The sequence below is a fragment of the Muscardinus avellanarius genome, assembly GCF_963383645.1.
Source record: "Muscardinus avellanarius genome assembly, chromosome: 4".
Lineage (NCBI taxonomy): Eukaryota > Metazoa > Chordata > Mammalia > Rodentia > Gliridae > Muscardinus > Muscardinus avellanarius.
Genome location: NC_137789.1, coordinates 122,037,626 through 122,056,073, shown reverse-complemented (window position 1 = coordinate 122,056,073; position 18,448 = coordinate 122,037,626). Strand labels below are relative to the sequence as shown.

The 18,448-nt window shown below is 37.6% G+C and overlaps 1 protein-coding gene across 1 annotated transcript in view; it reads left to right on the top strand.

Moving 5' to 3' along the window:
* RNLS (renalase, FAD dependent amine oxidase) overlaps window positions 1-18,448 on the top strand; it is a gene marked incomplete at both ends in the record, with an annotated part of 281,853 nt that overhangs the window by 244,929 nt on the left and 18,476 nt on the right. The window contains one exon of the mRNA XM_080694824.1: window positions 8,977-9,152. Coding sequence (XP_080550950.1) covers window positions 8,977-9,152 — 176 coding nt within the window. The remainder of the gene's footprint in view (window positions 1-8,976; window positions 9,153-18,448) is intronic.

Sequence of the window (18,448 nt, the reverse complement as noted above, 5' to 3'; positions counted from 1 at the left end):
ATGCTGCCAAGGGGGTGGAATGCCAAAGCAGAGTGCTATATGCTTGTTTGATTTGGCTCTGCTGGAGAAGCGAGGAGGCGGGGGCATCAGGAGCATGTGTCTTTCTGTCTCCGTCTCCCTTTCCCCTCCCCACTCTTCTCTCTCGCCTGTCCCCTGCTATTCTCATAGTGGGGTACGAGTTGGATTTTATCTTGGATTTACTGATGGCTTAGTCTCCATTGCAGTTGCTGATGGGCCCCTGAACCATAAAAAGAACTAAATTGTTAACAAGAGCTCTGGTGGTTAGAAGACCAGGATGGTTGAGCCAGCTCCACATGAGTGGGGAAAGGGAAATTCAGCACCAACCCCCACTGCCGCACACTGTGTGGTCCTCAGCCTCTTGTCTAGTTGTCACAGGAAACTGTTTCTGAGCTTTATGTGCACACACCATCCTTGCTATACCATTCCGTGGATAACGATTCTGTAATTATTTTGCATGCATTTTGTCATCCTCACTAAAATGTAAACTGAAATGGCTAAATCATGTGTCTCATAGCACCAAACACTTATGTGCTCAATTGATTGACTCAGCGATCAAAGAAATATTTTCACTTGTTTCTTGTTGCTCTTGGTCTACAACTACATGTCTACCCCTCCTTAAGTTTCGCTGCTCCTCGACTTCTCTATCAGGGATGGAATTAGAGCTGGCCTCTGGAGAACCTGACCTCTGTCCCTTAATAGATATAAACAAAAAGGAAAGTTACCAAATGGAAAAGGAAGGGTGCCTAATGAATTTGAGTATTTATTTATTTAGATATTTGGGGATTGAACCCAGGGACATTCTACCTTAGGACTATCTCCCTAGCCCCATTTTATTATATTTTTTATTTGAAAACAGGGTCTTGGTAAGTTTCTTTTTTTTTTTTTTTTTGGTGGTACTGGGGTTCCTGGAAGCCCTTCTTCCTCCGGGCTACACTCCCAGACCTATTTTATATTTTTGAAACAGGGTCTCTTACGCCAGCGAAGATATGCTCGAACCTGCGCGATCCTCCTGTCTCCGCCTCCCAAGCGCGGGGATTACAAGCATGCGCCACCACGCCCAGCGTGGGTCTTGGTAAGTTTCTAAGAGCCTCACTAAATTGCTGAGGCTGAAGCCCAGCAAGGTGGCTCATGCTTATAATCGCAGTACTTGAGAGGCTGAGACAGAAGAATCATGGGTTCACAGCCAGCCTCAGTACTTAGTGAGACTCTCCACAACATAATGAGACCCCATTTTAAAATAAAGAATAAAAAGCAGGGATGGAGATATAGCTCGGAGGCAGAATGCCCTTGGGTTCTATCCACAGTACTGCAAAAATACTAAATAAATAAAAGGCTGAGGCTATCTTTGAATCTGTGATCCTCCTGTTTCCGCATCCCCAGTACTGGAATTACAGGTTTGAGCCACCATGCCTATGACTTTGAGCTTTTAGTGTAAAGTCATGAGAGTAAATCTAGAGGAAACATGCTATGGGACATAAGAATGTACATCCCTCATATGATTGCAGAAGTAGATCAGAAAGGTTAGAAATTTGGCTGACAAGTGGAAAGAGCATATCTAAGTTGATTGTTAGGTCCAATTTCTAGACAGTACTGAAATACATTTTTTCTTACTGCTTTAAGTTTCTGTTATCTAAATATGTAATATGGTTTAGGATTTCTTTTAGTTATGGTGAGTAGTGAGTGATTAGTAAATGATTGATTCACTATTATTATGAAACAGTACCAGACTATTTAATTGTTATAGGTATATAATGCATTTGAATATATGACAAAGCAAATCTACAATCAATGATTCTGTTAAAAAAAAAAAGTAATCAGGTTGTAGATCCTGACTGGCAGAGGAAAATAATGTGAATGCTTGCCTAAGTGGAGTGAAAAAAGAAATAAAGAAGGAAGAGAGAGAGGAGAGAGGAAGAGAAGAGAAGAGAAGAGAAGAGAAGAGAAGAGAAGAGAAGAGAAGGAAACCAAACCACAAATCTATCCTTAGGCACGTTTTGTGCCAGAAATCCTTCTGCCACCATATTGTATAAATCTAGTTAAAGTGGTCATAAGCAATATTGCCCAAAGGCATCTGGCAGAAGAAAAAAGCAAATCTCTAAAGTAACACTTTAAACTCAGGCCCTAAATATTTCTCAGATTAAATTCCTAAGAACTTGAGCTTACGGCAGAAAAAAAAAATACAAACCAAACATCCTCCCCCCCCCCCTCTCTCTCTCTGTATTGCTTATATATGTGCTTTCATATGCTTACATAGATAAGTCACAAAACACTGAAGGGAACACTTCATCATGAGCAGTAGCCATTCAACAACAGCAACAACAATAAAAACATATTCAATCTTATAAAGCCTGCAGATTTTGGAATTACCAGGTATATAATATAACTATTTTGCATATGTTTAGAGAAATAAAAAAAGAGGCCTGACAGTATGCCTAATGAGAAAGAGATGGTCAGAATTAACCATGCTGATCTGAAAAGGAATCCAATAGAACTTTCCCAAATGAAAATAAAATAATTTTGGCATTCAAAGAAAAAATGTAAACATAAGAATAAACACAGATATAGAGATAATGATGAATTGAAAAATAAGCCAGGATAAGTCACATAGAATTAAACACAAAGAAGATATTAAAAAGAAATCAAGACATGCGATGATGGGATGAGGACATCTACTATATCTCTGGTTAGATTTCCATGAAAAGAGAATAGGGAGAATGGGGTTAAGGAAATAATCAGGAGAACTAAAAGCAGAACAATTTCCAGTCAATGACAATATTGAGTTTTCAGATTCTGAGAACCCAGTGAAGTCAAAGAAGTTAAACAAAAAGAAATTTAAACCTAAAAAACATCTAAGTAAAACTACAGAACACCAAAGACAAAAGGAAAAAAAACATAAAAGCAGTGCAATATAAAAGAAAACTTCCCTGAAAAAGTCCTGCCGTCAAATTCAGGACTGACTTCTCGATCGCTGGAGGTGAAACTGACCTACATTGGAGTTGCACCTTTAAAATCCTAGAAAAGGATTTCAACTCATTTTCAATCCATTGTTACATAGCAATATTACAGATCAAGAACAACTACATTTCACAAGTGAGGGTGAAATGAAGATATCTGTAGGAAAACAAAAACAGAGTTATGTCCAGTAGAACCTCAGTTTAAGACCTTCAAAGGAAGGTACGTGGGGAAGTGGAAAAGAACAAGAGAAGATTCAAGACAGAAGCCATGAATAAACATAAGTAAACATAGACTGTGTCAGAAAAAACAAAGAAGTGAAATGATCCTGGACAATGAAAATACTCTGTTCAGGGAAAGGATAAAGTATTAACTTTTGACTTTAAATTTAACATGGTTACTTAGATGTGTGAATATATCCCCTAAAAACACAAACGTAAAGCTTCCAAACTAGTACATGTGTGTGTGTCTGTGGGAGGGGGTTACAGCCTAAGAAAGGTATAATTTAAAAAGATAATTTTTTAATTTTTTAAAAGTGAAACAAATATTGAAAAACTCTAAAGCAAGAAAAAAATAAACTTTAAAGTAAAAACAGTTCTAGATGCAAAAAGGTTCACAACATATTGTCAAATACCAGGAAACTAGTAACATAACTTCAACAAAATGTAAAAATTAATACTATGATTCACCACTAAAAGTATGAAAATAAAAAAGAATAAATTAGATTTTTGGATGTGTGTGTGTGTGTGTGTGTGTGTGTGTGTGTGTGTGTGTGTGTGTTTACTGGTGATTGAACCCAGGGGAATTCTACCTGAGAGCTATATCCTCCAGCCCTATTTTTTATTTTTAGTTTGAAACAGGGTCTTCTAGGCTGATGAAAGTCTCACTAATTGCTGAGTCTGTCCTCAAACTTGCAATCCTCTTGTCTCAGCTTCCTAAGTACTGAGATTTAAAAGAAAAAAAGAAAAAAAAAAAAAAGAGTTGGGCATAGTAGCCCACTCCTCTAATTCCAGTACTGGAAAGACTGAGACAGAGGTATCACAGGATCAAGACCACCCTCAGCAACTGTGGGTGTAGCTTGAAGGTAAAGTATCTCTGCATTCAATCCCCAGTTCTATAAAAAAGTAAAAATTATCAAAACTAAAAGGAGAAATTGACATATGTCCCATCATCAGGGGAGATACTTCCCTCAAATAATTGATCAAGTAGACAAAAAAAAAAGAATTGAAAAAATTTAGTTAATGAAAATTACATAATTAATGATATTGTTCTAATGGACTTAAAATAAAACGTTAATTCAACATCTAGAAAATTCTGTCAATTACACTTGTATCACTTGTAAGAACTGAGTATGCATGAGGCCATTTGACAAACCTTCAAGCACCTTACAGACCAATCTCATTACAGTTTAGTTAGAATTCTCTTTAAAAATGTCTTTTATTATTAAGAAGCATGTAGTGGAATTGCTATTGTTTTGACTCAATATAACAATCTTTGTCTTTAATTAAGTCACATACATATATATATATATATATATATATATATATATATATATATAACTATGGATCTGAGGAAGGTAGAGCACTTATTTCAAACAAATTTTAGTTTTTATTTGGAGAATAGGTGAGCTCTATAGCTTTTGATTGTAATGTGAGAGCCTTCTTTTTTTAGTGCTCTATTGACAGTGACTGTTAATGCTGTTGTTACTTCTAGGATTGCTGCTCTCATCAGCTGTCAGTGTCCTGACTCCCACTCCAAACTGTAGACTCAAAACTGCCATACCTACTTAACAACTGTTAGGATGTTTATTATCCCCCTCCAAAAAAATAACAAGTGTCAGCAAGGATGTGGAGATAACTAAACCCTTATACATTGCTAGTGCAAATGTAAAATGGGACAGCCACTGAGAAATAATATGGTGGTTCCTCAAGAAATTAAAAATAAGAGTACTGTCTGATCTAAGAATTCCATTTCTGGGTCTTATGCAGAAACTTGAGCAGACATTTGTATACTCGTGTTCATAGCAGCATTATTCACAGTAGCCAAGAGGTGAAAGCGACTCAGGGTCCATCAGCTGATTATTTGATAAACAAAATGTAGAGCAGGGATACAATGGAATTTTACTTGGCAATGAGAATGAATGAAGTGCTGTTACCTGCTTCAGCATGGATAAACCTTGAACACAATATGCTAAGTGAGAAAAGCCAGCCACAAAATGGCAAATATTGTAGCATTCTACTTATAAGAGGTATGTAGAAAAGCCATTTTCTTAGTCAGAGAGTAGAATGGTAGTTGCCATGAGCTGAGGAAAGAGCCCATTGTTGAGTGAATCTAGAATTTCAGTTTGGAAAGATGAAAAAATTCTATACCTTGATGGTGGTGATGGTTGCAGAACAGTATGAATATACCAAATACCACAAAACTGTACACCTAAAAGAGGCTAAAATGGATAAATTTTATGTTACATATATTTTTCAAAAAAAATTTATTCTGCCTGTACCCTGGAATAATCTTCCATAGCTCCTGAGGTATTGATATAACAATCAGTATTAATGATTTGAGAGAATTTAACTCCATCATTCCTTTCTAAAGCTGCTCTTGCCAGAGACCAGAGAATATTGCATAGGAATGTGTTAACATTCATGTAGCACTTTATAAGTAAGGAAAAGCTTTTATGTGGTTTAACCCATTTATTCCTTATGATGGCCGTATAAGGTAAGGAGTATGACTTCCTTTTAATGGGTGGAAGAACACACAGCCTGAGAGATTAAATTGTTCAAGGCCCCAAGACTGTTAGGGATGCAGGGGCTCAAATGCTTATCTTCTGACTTTATAGACATTGATCTCCCTGAATACAGAAACAATGGCCAACTTACTATGAACTGTACATTAGAAATGCCTTCAGAAGCCAAGTGCTATTCTTGCTAAACTGAACAAAGAGAAGAAAAGAAAGAGAAAGACAGCATTATTAACTTTCCAGTGGCCAAGGGATAATGATTCTACTAAATTTATGCTCTGAATACTATTAACATATTTGTGGCATTTTATAATTCTCTATTTCCAGACCTTGATCATATTAAACTATAGTTGACTCTTTGTATTCTGAGACTTCAGCTTCTAAAAATACCCTTTAATCTGGGTTCAGGGACACTTTCCCTTACTATGATTGTTTTAGGTTGTAGCTATTCAAATTTTAATCCAAATTCTCAAAAAAAATCTTTTTTTTTTGTCTAATTCCAAGAACAAGTAGCAGCCAGGTCATTCTCTCATTGTTATGCAATAACTGTTTAACTTTGGGTCTTAAATTTCATTTTTCATTGCTCTCCTAAGAGTAGATGGCTAAGCAAATGGGAGAAACTTGGCATCTCAACAGCATTGGTCTTAACCACTTTATGAGTCCCTCTAGAACAAATGGCAGGGTCAGTGCAACCTCTTGAGTCTCAGCACACAGAGAACACCCAAATCCCTGAGTCCTGCCATAGAGAGCAGACAGAGCCACACCTCTCATATTTGAGAACACTGACCAGGTAGCTAGCTCAGTCTCTGGGGAAGAATGCATAGAAAGGGGATGGCATTAATACTCTGCCTCAGTCACCATTCTCAATCCAAGACAAGCTATAATCAGAGACAAGCTATAATCAGACACCACACAACTTGGAGATTTATTTGCTCATAGTTTTTGGAGATTTCAGAATTCAGTCCATAGGAGGCTGGGTGTGCAGAGCTCAGGGCATGGTGACAAAAAGCAGAGAGAGGAAGAGCAAGGGCTCTACTCTCACATCATGGAGGCCAGAAGCAGAGAGCGCCTGTATGCAAAGGGATTCAAAGACAAAAGCACGGTCCCTAAAGCCACACCCCTAGACACCCATATTCTCCAGCCACCTGCCTAGGTTACCACACAGTAAACCCATCACAGGGGATTTATGAGATTACAATCCTTATAACTTGATTATAGCAACTCTGAGCATTAATACATGAGCTCTTTAGGGGAAATTCTATATCTAAGCATCACATACTTCCTCACTGTGAACAAACCTCCCTGAATTGATTAACTGACATGGTAAGTAACACTCACAGGGCAATATATAATGGTTTTCTCACTGTATGGGGTATCCCATGAAAGAATGGAGAGTTTGCACTGCTGGGTCTTCCCTCTGTGTGATAGGTACCAGTAAAGTCTGTGTTGACAGTGTTCAAAGAGGCGGTTCGTCTGCTTCCTCTAGAGGTTCTTCCAGCTACAGTGAGGTGAAAATAGTGGACAGTCTGGCTCACCATGGTACTTGCTGTTCAGAATGTAAATTCATATCCCCGAACTTGTGCATACAGAATTGTGTAGACCCACTCACTGAACTTCAAAAGGCTTGCAGCATTTTGGAACTCTTCCCTTGTATTTTGCCATAAACTTCCTAAGCCCAGGTTCCCTGAGTTGAATGCAATGGAGAAATGAAACATGTTTACTTAGAATTAAAAAACTCATATCATGAATTTGGGCAACACCCCAGGAACTTGCCATTATATCTTGATTGCTTTCATTTCCATAGCTTGCACCAACTAAATAGCTACTCTGAGCAGAAACTGTGATGAGTGTTTCATGTCTAGTACACTATTTAATTAACACCATATATATATATATATACCATCTTACATGGTAGGTACAAACTGATTCTCATTTTACAAAAAGAAAATAAAAGCTTCTGGAATGTAAACGAGGTTAAGGGGGATATAGCGAGTAAATGACAAACCATTCCGCCCTTTTTCTCCTGGCATGTAGCATGACCTTTTACAATCTCAAGTTAAAGAATTCTCAGAATCAAGTTTTGTCAACTCTTGTCAGTGCCTTACACATTTTAATCTTATCTTCTTTCAGCAGGGGAGGGCACCAGCTTCCATAGTGTATTTCACGCATTTCAAATCTATTGTTGTTTTTCCCTTTCTCCTTTGTATAACCTAAACAACTGTTAACAAACTCTTGTTAACGTTCTTTCAAAGATTATATTTTCTGATGCCTCAGTTACCTGAAATAATTTTCAACTTCAAACTTTGATTGTCCTTTTCTACTAAAACATGAAAGATACAAATCACACTCATTACTTATAATCACAAAAATATAGAAAAAACAAATTCAATGGAAAATAGAATTAGAAGCAACTTCATGTCATAAATGGTTGCAGGCTTTTATTTTTATTGCTCATTTAAAGATAAAGAATATTCTGGTTTTAGAAGTCTTTTTCTTTTCTTTTTTTTTTTTTTTTTTTTTTTTTTTTGCGGGTCTGGGGATGGAACCCATGGGCATTCGACCTACAAGCTACGCCTCAAGCCCTATTTTTTTTTTTAATTCTTTATTTTGAAACGGTCTCACTAAATTGCAGAGGGCCTCACCAAGTAGTAGCTGAGGCTGTCCGCAAACTGCGATCCTCCGGTCTCAGCCTCCCGAATGCTGGGATTACAAGCGTATGCCACCATGCCCAGCTTCTTTTTTCTTTTGGAAGATGCTGAAAATATTTGTTCTAGAATTTGTACAATTTCAGGAAAATGTTTTGCAATGTATTTAACATACAATGAATAAGTATTGAATATCTGCCTTGTTCTCAGAATTAAATAATACAGGCTATGAAAAATAATTATAATGTATCAATAAAAGTATACCAAGAATAAATTATAAAAAATAAAAAATTATCTTTGCCCTGAATAATTTTTTGATAAACACATCGATAATTTAACTAGACCCAAGTTAATATTTATTAATTGTTTTCATCCTTTCAGTTCTTTAACGATACCTAATAATTTGGACTCTAAAACACATCATTAATCTGTATTCCTCTTCAGAGATGCTTAATTTTGAATTTAAAATATAGCTTAACTTATGCTTCAAAGATGAGCATTTGGTTTTTCTTCATTTATGGCCTAATTATGGTGATCATTTCTTAACTCCTGATTGGACCATTGGGAGATACGTCAATGTTACCTGCTTTAAAATGTATCTTTATGTTCCTCTCACTGCAGAATCATCAGAAATCGGGCCTTCCCTGGTGATTCACACCACTGTCCCGTTTGGAGTTACACACTTGGAGCACAGCACTGAAGATGTGCAAGAGTTAATCTTCCAGCAGCTGGAAAACATTTTGCCAGGTTTGCCTCAGCCGGTTGCTACAAAATGCCAGAAGTGGAGACATTCACAGGTAACCAGAATATCCAGTAGTCTGAGCACAGAAATTGTTTTAATAAGCCAGGCGTGTGGCGCACACTTGCAATCCCAGCATTTGGGAGGCTGAGACAAGAGGATCGTGGTTCAAGGACAGCCTTAGCTACTACTTAGTGAGGCTCTGTGCAACTCAGTGAGACTCTGTTTCAAAATAAAAAAAGATAGGGCAAGGGGTATAGAATGCCCCTGGGTTCCATCCCCAGTACCGGAAAAAAACAAGAAAGAAAAGAAAAAAGAAAAGAAATGGTCTTCGTAGGCTAGAAGAAATAACTTGGCTTTTTCAACCTTAGCCACTTTTTAGTAAAAGAATAAAAAGGGGATCTTTGGAGCAAATGTGCATTTGTCTAATGTAGAAGCACAACTTCTATAGGTTTCACTGCCCCGTTGTTTCTCAACAAGAGTTTCACCAATGTTACTTCCAAATTCTGACATCTGAAGACATACACCTTGAAGTTCTGGGGTTTCCTCTGCAGGCAAACACAGGTTATATATCAAAATGAAGCTGTTTCTCTGGGGTTTTTCTAAATCAGGACTGTGGTTATATAGAAACCACTATAACCTCCCAAATATTTGCAATATGTCAAAATAACCTTGTAAGTATATTTTCCTACCACAATTTTCATTTTTATGAAGTTCCCACTTTGGTTTTGACTGCTGCCAGCAGAGCTCTTGAGGGGAGAAAGACGAGTACCGCCACAGAAGAGCCAGTTGAGATGTTTTTCAGGGTTAGATAAATCTACTCATTGCTCTACTAGGTGGAACTTAAAGCTCTTTATACTAAGTAAATGTTGACTTTTTGGAAAATGTCTGCACATTCCAACAGAATTTGTGAGTGTTCGTAGAAATAAAAGTCTTTCGATCCTGTAAACTTGGTCAAGAAGTCATCTGGGGGTCATGGAGCAAAGAGTTGATGTTGAGAAAAGGTGCAATGACTTGCCCCTTTTTTTTCCTGAAATTTCTGAGAATGGATTTATCAGCACTGTTGGTTATCCAAGCAGTAAAGCCTTTAGAAAAAGTGGTATTGTGGGAAGTTGCAGCAGATTCTATATATTTGAAAGGGCTTTCCAAAATCAGAGGAAATGGTAAATTACTTCCTAAAACATTGCAGCAGGTCTATCTGTTTACCCATAGCTTTTCAAGTTAAGCCATACAGTGAACCTCTGAGGAAAATATTTACTTAAACATATCGTGGTCACTTAAGAAGATGTTGCTTTTTCCTTTTAAAAGCATTGAAAAATCTCAATATCTAATGACTGTGAATGATACTTGATTCAATTTTACTTTGACTTGGAAAAGAAATCAGCAAAATCTTGTTATAATTTGGAGCAAGATATATTACATAACAAGTCATTTTGCAATTTATAAATATTCCTTTAAAAGAACATAGTTTGTGAGATCTCTTTTTGTGCCTTTCTCCTAACATATTAACAAACTGAAAATGGTTTTAAAATCCTCGATTTTTAAAAAAAATTTAATATATTAATAAAAATAGATTTGTCCTAACCATAAAACGACCCATTCAAAGTTGTGTAATATCCTAAAACTTAATAAAAATTCTTTTGAACCCAATGTACATTCAAACCCTCGCAATGATTTTTTATTACAATTTGGATGTTGAAATTACTTCGCTCCATTTATAAATCTCTAGTAATAAAATCTACATCAACTGAAAAATCTGAAAGAAAGTAATTGCATAAGTTTGCATTTTTCACTATTCAGATACTTTTCCAGTACCTTGAGCATCATTCTACGGAACATAACGTTGCCATTTGTGGCAGAAAGAGATCTGACCTATACATGACTTATATGCATATCGCATGACTTTAGAAAAAGAATTAATGAAAGGTCAAGAGATTTAATATCATTTAATTTCAGCTTCTCTTCTCTTCTCTCTCTCCCGTGTGTGTGTGTGTGTGTGTGTGTGTGTGTGTGTGTGTGTGTGTGTGTGTGTGTCCGTGTGCCTCTCTCTCTCTCTCTCTCCCTCTGCTCTTTGAATTTGTCAAGTACCTTGTGTGAGGCAGTTTTGTGTTTCTCTGGTTTGTTCTCCCATGCCCACTGCTGTCTCTAATGTCACATGACCACAGTGACAGCTGAAGGGTGAAAACATGACCATTCATTTATTCAGTAAGCACTTAAAGAGAATCTACAATATGCCCAGCACTGTGCTCGTGAACCCCCAAAGAATAAGATTTGCTGAAGACCTTCTCCGAAGACTCTAAATTAAATTTTCTCTTGAATAAAATAACAGTGCGTGTTTGTGGTTGCTGCTTTCAAATGAAGAAAGAATGTGTGTTTGAACAACTGGGGAGCTACTTCTGTGCCTCCCATGGGGGGTTTGAGTAAAATACTAAAGAAGGTGGTTCAAACACACTTAGCATAGCAATGGCAGATTGTTTACAGTTCCTTGCCCTTCCCTTTTGCTGCTATTTGCCCTCCATAATTTAAATGTTTGTCCAGTTGATGTAATTTGATGCATTGCACTAAGGTTTCTGTAACAAGAAGGATATATTAGCGCTTTCAACAGAAAAATAATCAGTGACAGTTCCTTCCTGTGTCACTTGACAGGGGACATTTTGTCACTTTGGTAACCCTAATACACTCCCCAGCAGCGTTTGTTGTGCTTTACTCTCTGTTCATCTGTTGTGATGCCTTTCTCAAACTGTAGTTAATGTCTGCTATGTATTCAGACTTAGCTCAAATTTGCCCCCATCTCTCTTTACTTCCAGATAATGGTTATGGCTCTCTTCTCTACATTACTTAGTACACTCATGAGTTAGTTTTTTTTTCTTTTAAGTTATCAAATGTACTTTTTTTTTTTTTTTTTTTTTTTTGCGGTGCTGGACTGGAACCCAGGGACATCCTACTTCCAAGCTACACGCCCAGTATTTTTTTTTTTTTTACTCTTTTTTTGAAACAGGTTCTCACTGAGTTGCAAAGGACCTAAGTAACTTTGTCTGCAAACCACGATCCTCCTGTCTCAGCCTCCTGAATGCTGAGATTACAAGTGTGCATCACCATGCCCAGCTTTATTCTTTATTTTGAAACAGGGTCTCACTGAGTTGCAGAGGGCCTCACTAAGTAGCTCAGGCTGTCCGCGAACCGTGATCCTACTGTCCCAGTCTCCCGAATGCTGGGATTACAAGTGCGCACCACCACGCCTGACTTAAGTGTACTTTAAAATACCAAAGGGATCAGGAGAGGAATTTTAGGGGGACAAGGAGGTGGCAAATGAACACATTGGTATCTTTGGAAAAATTAATGGATCTGGACTAGCCTATTAAGATTGTACAGTAGAATCAGAAATTAGAATCTTCTCTAATTCTATTTTCTCATTTAGTCTTTTGCTCTAAGACTGTGCCTTCTTTTTCCCCATTTTTTTTTTCTTGGTACTGGGGGTGGAACCCAGGGACTTTTCTATCTCCAGGCTATATTCTCAGATGTCTCTATTTTCTACTTTATTTGGAAACAGGGTCTCACTTAGTTGCTGAGACCCTCACTAAGTAGCTGAGGCTGGCTTTGAACCTGTGTGACACTCCTGTCTCAGCCTCCCAAGCGCTGGGATTACAAGCAAGCATGCACCACCATGCCCAACTCACCATTCATTTGTAATAGAAAGATCTTTAACTCTTAAAGGATATAATTGTTATAAACATAAACATTTTAATATATGAACATGTAAATACAAAAATTGCATACAGTTATGAGGCTTGATTATCAGCAACCTGAAGTGTTTTCATGAAACCAGGGTTAGGAACACCTGCTGTAAATGTTATGTTTCTATAACCTAAATAAATCAAGAGCCTCTCATGGCCTGGTCTTGGCATACTGTTACAAAGAAACACAATCCAACAATCAAAATGAATTTAAATAAGTCATTCTTTACTGGTATCTCTTATAGAGCTTTAAAGAATATACAAAATTCTTCATCCTCAACAATGCTTTGGAAATCCTTTTTATCCCTTGGGGAGGGGGGTGAAGGAGGGAGGGAGGGAGGGGGAGAGGGAGAGGGAGAGGGGGGAAGGGGGAGAGGGAGAGGGAGAGGGAGAGGGAGAGGGAGAGAGAGAGAGAGAGAGAGAGAGAGAGAGAGAGAGAGAGAGAGAGAGGTGTCACTCCTGGAAACTACCTCGGATTTTCTCTTTGTACCCTGAACTCTTTTAACTCCTCACCAAAACTTGTCTTGACAATCTGCCATGTAGGTCTATTTTTTTTTTCCTTGATCTCCTGTCTTTACCCTTCTATTCATATATTTCACTTTTGACTCTATTCTTTTTTTTTCTCCTTAAGCAAGGATAATTTTGCCCTTTTCAATCAAAACTTCCCATTTTTGCTTCATCAACTGATTGCCTTACTTAGTATATTACCACCCAGGGGTAAAAAGAAACAGGAGAGAAAAGAGGAAATACACCATAGCTTAAGGCCAGAATTTTTCTTGCAGACTTGTGTTTGGTTGGGGAGGGGTGACCACATAGAATAACCTGAGGCTACCCATACATTTACATCATTCCCTCATGATATTAATTTCTGATACATAATTGAGTCTAATTTCAGCACTGGAAGGTAGGGCAGTCATTGGCATTTTAATATTTTTTTTCTCGTGTTTTCTATTGGTATCCTAGCTTTTTTCTTTTAGTTGAATTGGAATTGGAAGGTGGTAATTGATTTCAGAATTATATAAAACTTAAAAATCCAATGAATTGATGTCTACTTCAAATATATTCCCTTATTGCAATAATACTGGGAATATCTTTCTGTATTATAAAGTTTTATATTACGGTAAAAAATATTTAAGATAATCAACCTACAAGGAGAAAAGATTTATTTTGGTTCACTGTTTTATAGGTTCCAGTCTATGATTTATTATCCCCATTGTTTGCAGCCCATAATGAGAGCACATCGTTGTCAGGGGCATGTGGTGGAGCAATACTGTCAGGAAGCAAAGGCGAAGAAGAGAAAGAGGTGGTCCATTATCCCCTTTATAAATGGCATGCCTCCAGTGATCTGAGGAACTCCCACGAGGCCCCACCTCTCAAAAGTTCCACCATCTCCTATTCGAACCAGTCTGGGGACCATGCCCTCCGTTTATGGGCCTTTGGGGGACATTTAAGGTCCAGACTCATATGGTTTTTGAGCCTGGCATGTATTTCATCAACATACTATCATGATGAATCATGTCCTTAAAATCTGAGTTTGAACTTGATGTTTTAGAAACCAAGTCATTTGCACTTAAATCTTTTTAATAAAATGCATGGTCAATCTTGACAATTTTTAAACAATATTTGGATATGACTAAAGAAATATAAGTTATATTTATCTGTTTTAATGTGGCCAGCAAGTTAATTCTAAAAGCATTTTTAAGTCAGGCACCCATAAAAAACATTGGCCAGTGCATTTTCTCATGTATAAATACATGGTCTTCTAGATAAGTTCTTTGAAGGACAATAATCAATTATATTTATCAGTTAAATGTATTATGTTTATTTCAACCATGAAACCATGCTTTCTTGGTAGTTCTGCCGCTAGTGCTGTGACAATTCTCCCAGATTTATGCTTTATGATTCCTGGATTTTCAGTAATATGGTGTGATTATGATCTTACACTTTGGAGTTGGACAGACTTAGGTTCACATCTAGTCTCTGTATGTGCCTTTGGGCAAAGAGACTACAGCTTTGAACTTCAGAATCTTCATCTCAGAAGCAGCAACTGAACTGTTGAACTGACCCATTAACGTTAGGGTTGGGGTGAAATTAAGCAACACAGGAAAAAATACTTACTAAAGATACTAGCACAAAGTAGGTTCTCATACTCCACGGGTAGTATGGGAAATGGGAGGTGATATGAAAGGGCTCTGTTGGTGGCTTAGTTCTGTGTGGTTCTTACTCTCCTTTTTTTCATTACCTCTCTACATGCCCTGTTTCTTATTTTTCCATACTCTTTTGAGATTTTCTTTCTTCAATCTGTTCCACATAAATAAATAGCTTCCAGAAGCCGGGCGTGGTGGCGCACGCTTGTAATCCCCGCGCTTGGGAGGTGGAGACAGGGGGATCGCACAGGTTCAAAGTCAGCCGTGCTGGCTTAAGAGACCCTGTTTCCAAAAATAAAAAAGTATAAAATAGGTCTGGGAGTGTAGCCTGGAGGTAGAAGGGCTTCCAGGAACCCCAGTACCACCAAAAAAAAAAAAAAAAGTTCCAGAAGGTGATGTTTCAGAAAAACGTATTCAATGCCAGGGACTGTGACACTTAGTCATACCCATATGGGACTGTTGAACAAAGTAAAGGAAAAGTAGTGCTTTCTGTGGATACAAAGAACTCTTGTCCATTTTTTTTTTTTATTTAAGCTTAAGATTTTCCAGCTTCTAGCTATTCACCTCTAAACTAACGTGCACATTTCCCAGCATTTGATAATTTAACACATTTGGACTGTGAGTCAACATTTCCTGGCCACAGAGTACTGATGCCTATCTGCTTTAAGTTTATAGTGACCTTTGTTGAGCCCAAACAGGCCCATCAGGATGGTAGACTGTGGCATGACCCAATTTCTCAGCCATAGGAAATCTAGCAGGTGTCGGTCTTAGATGAATAATCTCTTTTTCACTGGCGCATAACTGGCCACTTGCTTCAGTTGATTACGAGGTAGCCTGTGTGTGAGATCAGCTGAGAAAGGCTGATCATTAAGATAGGGATGTACGGTCACACTTTAAATTGAAGTCTATGCAGTCAGATATCTTCCTTTTTCATAAATCTCATATCATATGAACTATTAAATGTTCTAATGCATATAAATTTAGTGAAATCATTTTTTCTCAAGCTCTCTTGGGCTTTACTCTGCCATGCAGTCAGCATTACACTTATTCAAAAATAATTAATCATTTTGAACAACAATACTTGATTTTATAAACTTTAGAAACAAGCCTGTGTCATTTGTCTTGGACAAATGCGACATACATTTCCACCTGCACCTAGTATTAATACTTAAAACTGGATGGGGGACGTTCCTACCTGGGCATGGATGCCCAAAGAGACATAATAAGGTCTAGTCCAGCACTATTTCACAAAGTAAGTCTACTTGGTTTGTTTGTTGAGAATAAGCATCAGTATTATGCTGCAAAACCATACAAGTTTAGTTGACAAGGACCGTTTCTACTCACACTAGATTTTAAAAATACAGACTTGTTTTCATTGGATACACATTTGTTGAGATCTGCCATGTGCCATAATCCACGTGCACTGGATTCTAAAAACTCAAAGACCTCCCTGCCTTCAAGGTATTTTCCATGTAGTCAAAGAGCTAAGGTGACCAATAAGCAGATAATCACGAGAAAGCACAGTTTGCTCTATGAGAGGTCTTCTCCATTAACTGTGTGAGCACAAAGCAGACTTAGGCAGAAGTGGTAAGGAATAGCTTCCTAAAAGAACATGTCACCTGAGCTAAATATTGCAAGATGAGGACATAGGATGGATAGGCAAAGGAAGCATTGTCCCAGCAACACCAGCATCTTCCTAGAGGCACAAAAGGGCAAAAGCACATTTGAAGCAAAGCCATTGATTAAGTTTGGCAGAAATGCAGGGTACAATATGGGACAGTGAGGCTGGAGAAAGAGGCTGAGTCTGGTGCTTCTGGTTTGTCACGCTGAGCTGTCTGGATGCTCAGCTAAGTTACCACGCTGCCAAGTCCTCTGGCTGGGACATCCTACTATCACAATCAGACACGTCTAAAGTAGAGGTTCTGTTGGCTCTGCTTTAGGTTTTCCTGTTCCTTCTTCCTCTGCCTTTGACATTGTCTTTTGTGCTTCTGTGTACTGTGTAAGTCCACATCAGTATTTTAAACATCTTCTCTCCCTTTTTCTCTCCAAAAAATGAGTTCTGGCTTTTCCCCAACTATGATACATTTTTATACCATCTTTTCCTGTTATCAGCTAGAAATAATCATAGTTAACATTCATACTCTGATTTTAGAAAGTACTTTTGTATTTGTTTTCATTTGAACCTCACAACAGTTCTGACAGATCAGAAATATTATCTTGCTTTGAATGAGGGAATTGAGACACCTTTCGAATGTTTTGCCTGTAGTGAACCAACTAGTAAGCAATAAATAGAAATCAGGACATACTGCTTTGAGTTTAAAGTCTAGGTTTCACACTCTATACAAAATAGTAGACTTAAACGTAAAACCTTAAACTGTAAAACTTCTAGGTAGAAACAAAAGAGAAAATATTATCCTGGTTTTGGTAAATATTTCTTAGACACAAAAAGCACCGACTGTAAAAGAAGAAACCGATAAATTGAACTTGATGAAAATTAAAAACTGTGTGTGAGAGTGTGTGTCTGTGTGTGTGTGTAACTCCTGGGGGATGTGGAATCCCAGGGCATTCTACTTCCAAGATACACCCCCAGCCTTATTTTCTTCTTTTATTTTGGAACAGGGTCTCACTAAGTTGCAGGGACTTCACTAAGTAGCTGAAGCTGGCTGTGAACCTGCGATCCTCCTTTCTCATCCTCCCAAGTACTGGAATTACAAGTGTGTGCCACCACACCCAGTTTAAAAACTGTCTTTGAAGCCAGATCTTGTGACACATTTGTAATCCCAGTACTTGAGAGGCTGAGATAGGAGCATCTCAGGTTTATGGACAGCCTCAGCTACAGTGAGGCCCTCTGCAACTTACTGAGATCCTGTTTCAAAATAAAGGGTAAAAAATAAGGCTGGGGGTGGATCTCAGAGGTAGAATGCCTCTGGGTTCAATCTCCATTACTGGGGGCGGGGGGACTGTGTTTGAAAGACATTGTTAGGAAAATGAAAAGACAGCCATTGACTTGGAGAATGTTTGCACAACATATATCTGGTACAGACTGGTATCTTGGATATATAAAGAATTCCCTCAAATAAATAATGAAAAACAAATAGCCTGATTGCTTTAAAATGGGCAAAAGATTTGAAAGCATGCTTCACTAAAGAAGAAACTTTAACCATAAAGTTATAAGAATTCTACACTGAGAACTACAAATTATCATCAAAAGAAATTAAAGAATACCCAAGAGAATAAAAAAAGTCACACATTGAAGGGCAACATTTTTAAGATGGCAACATTACCCAAAGTGATCTACTAATTTATTGCTATCTCTATCAAAATCCTAATGGCTTATGCAGAAATGAAAAACATGATTCTAAAATTTATACAGACGTCCAAGGGCCCCCTAAATAGCCAAAAAAAATCTTGAAAAAGATTTGAGTTGATACACTCATATTTTCTAATTTCAAAACTATTCCAAAGCTACAATC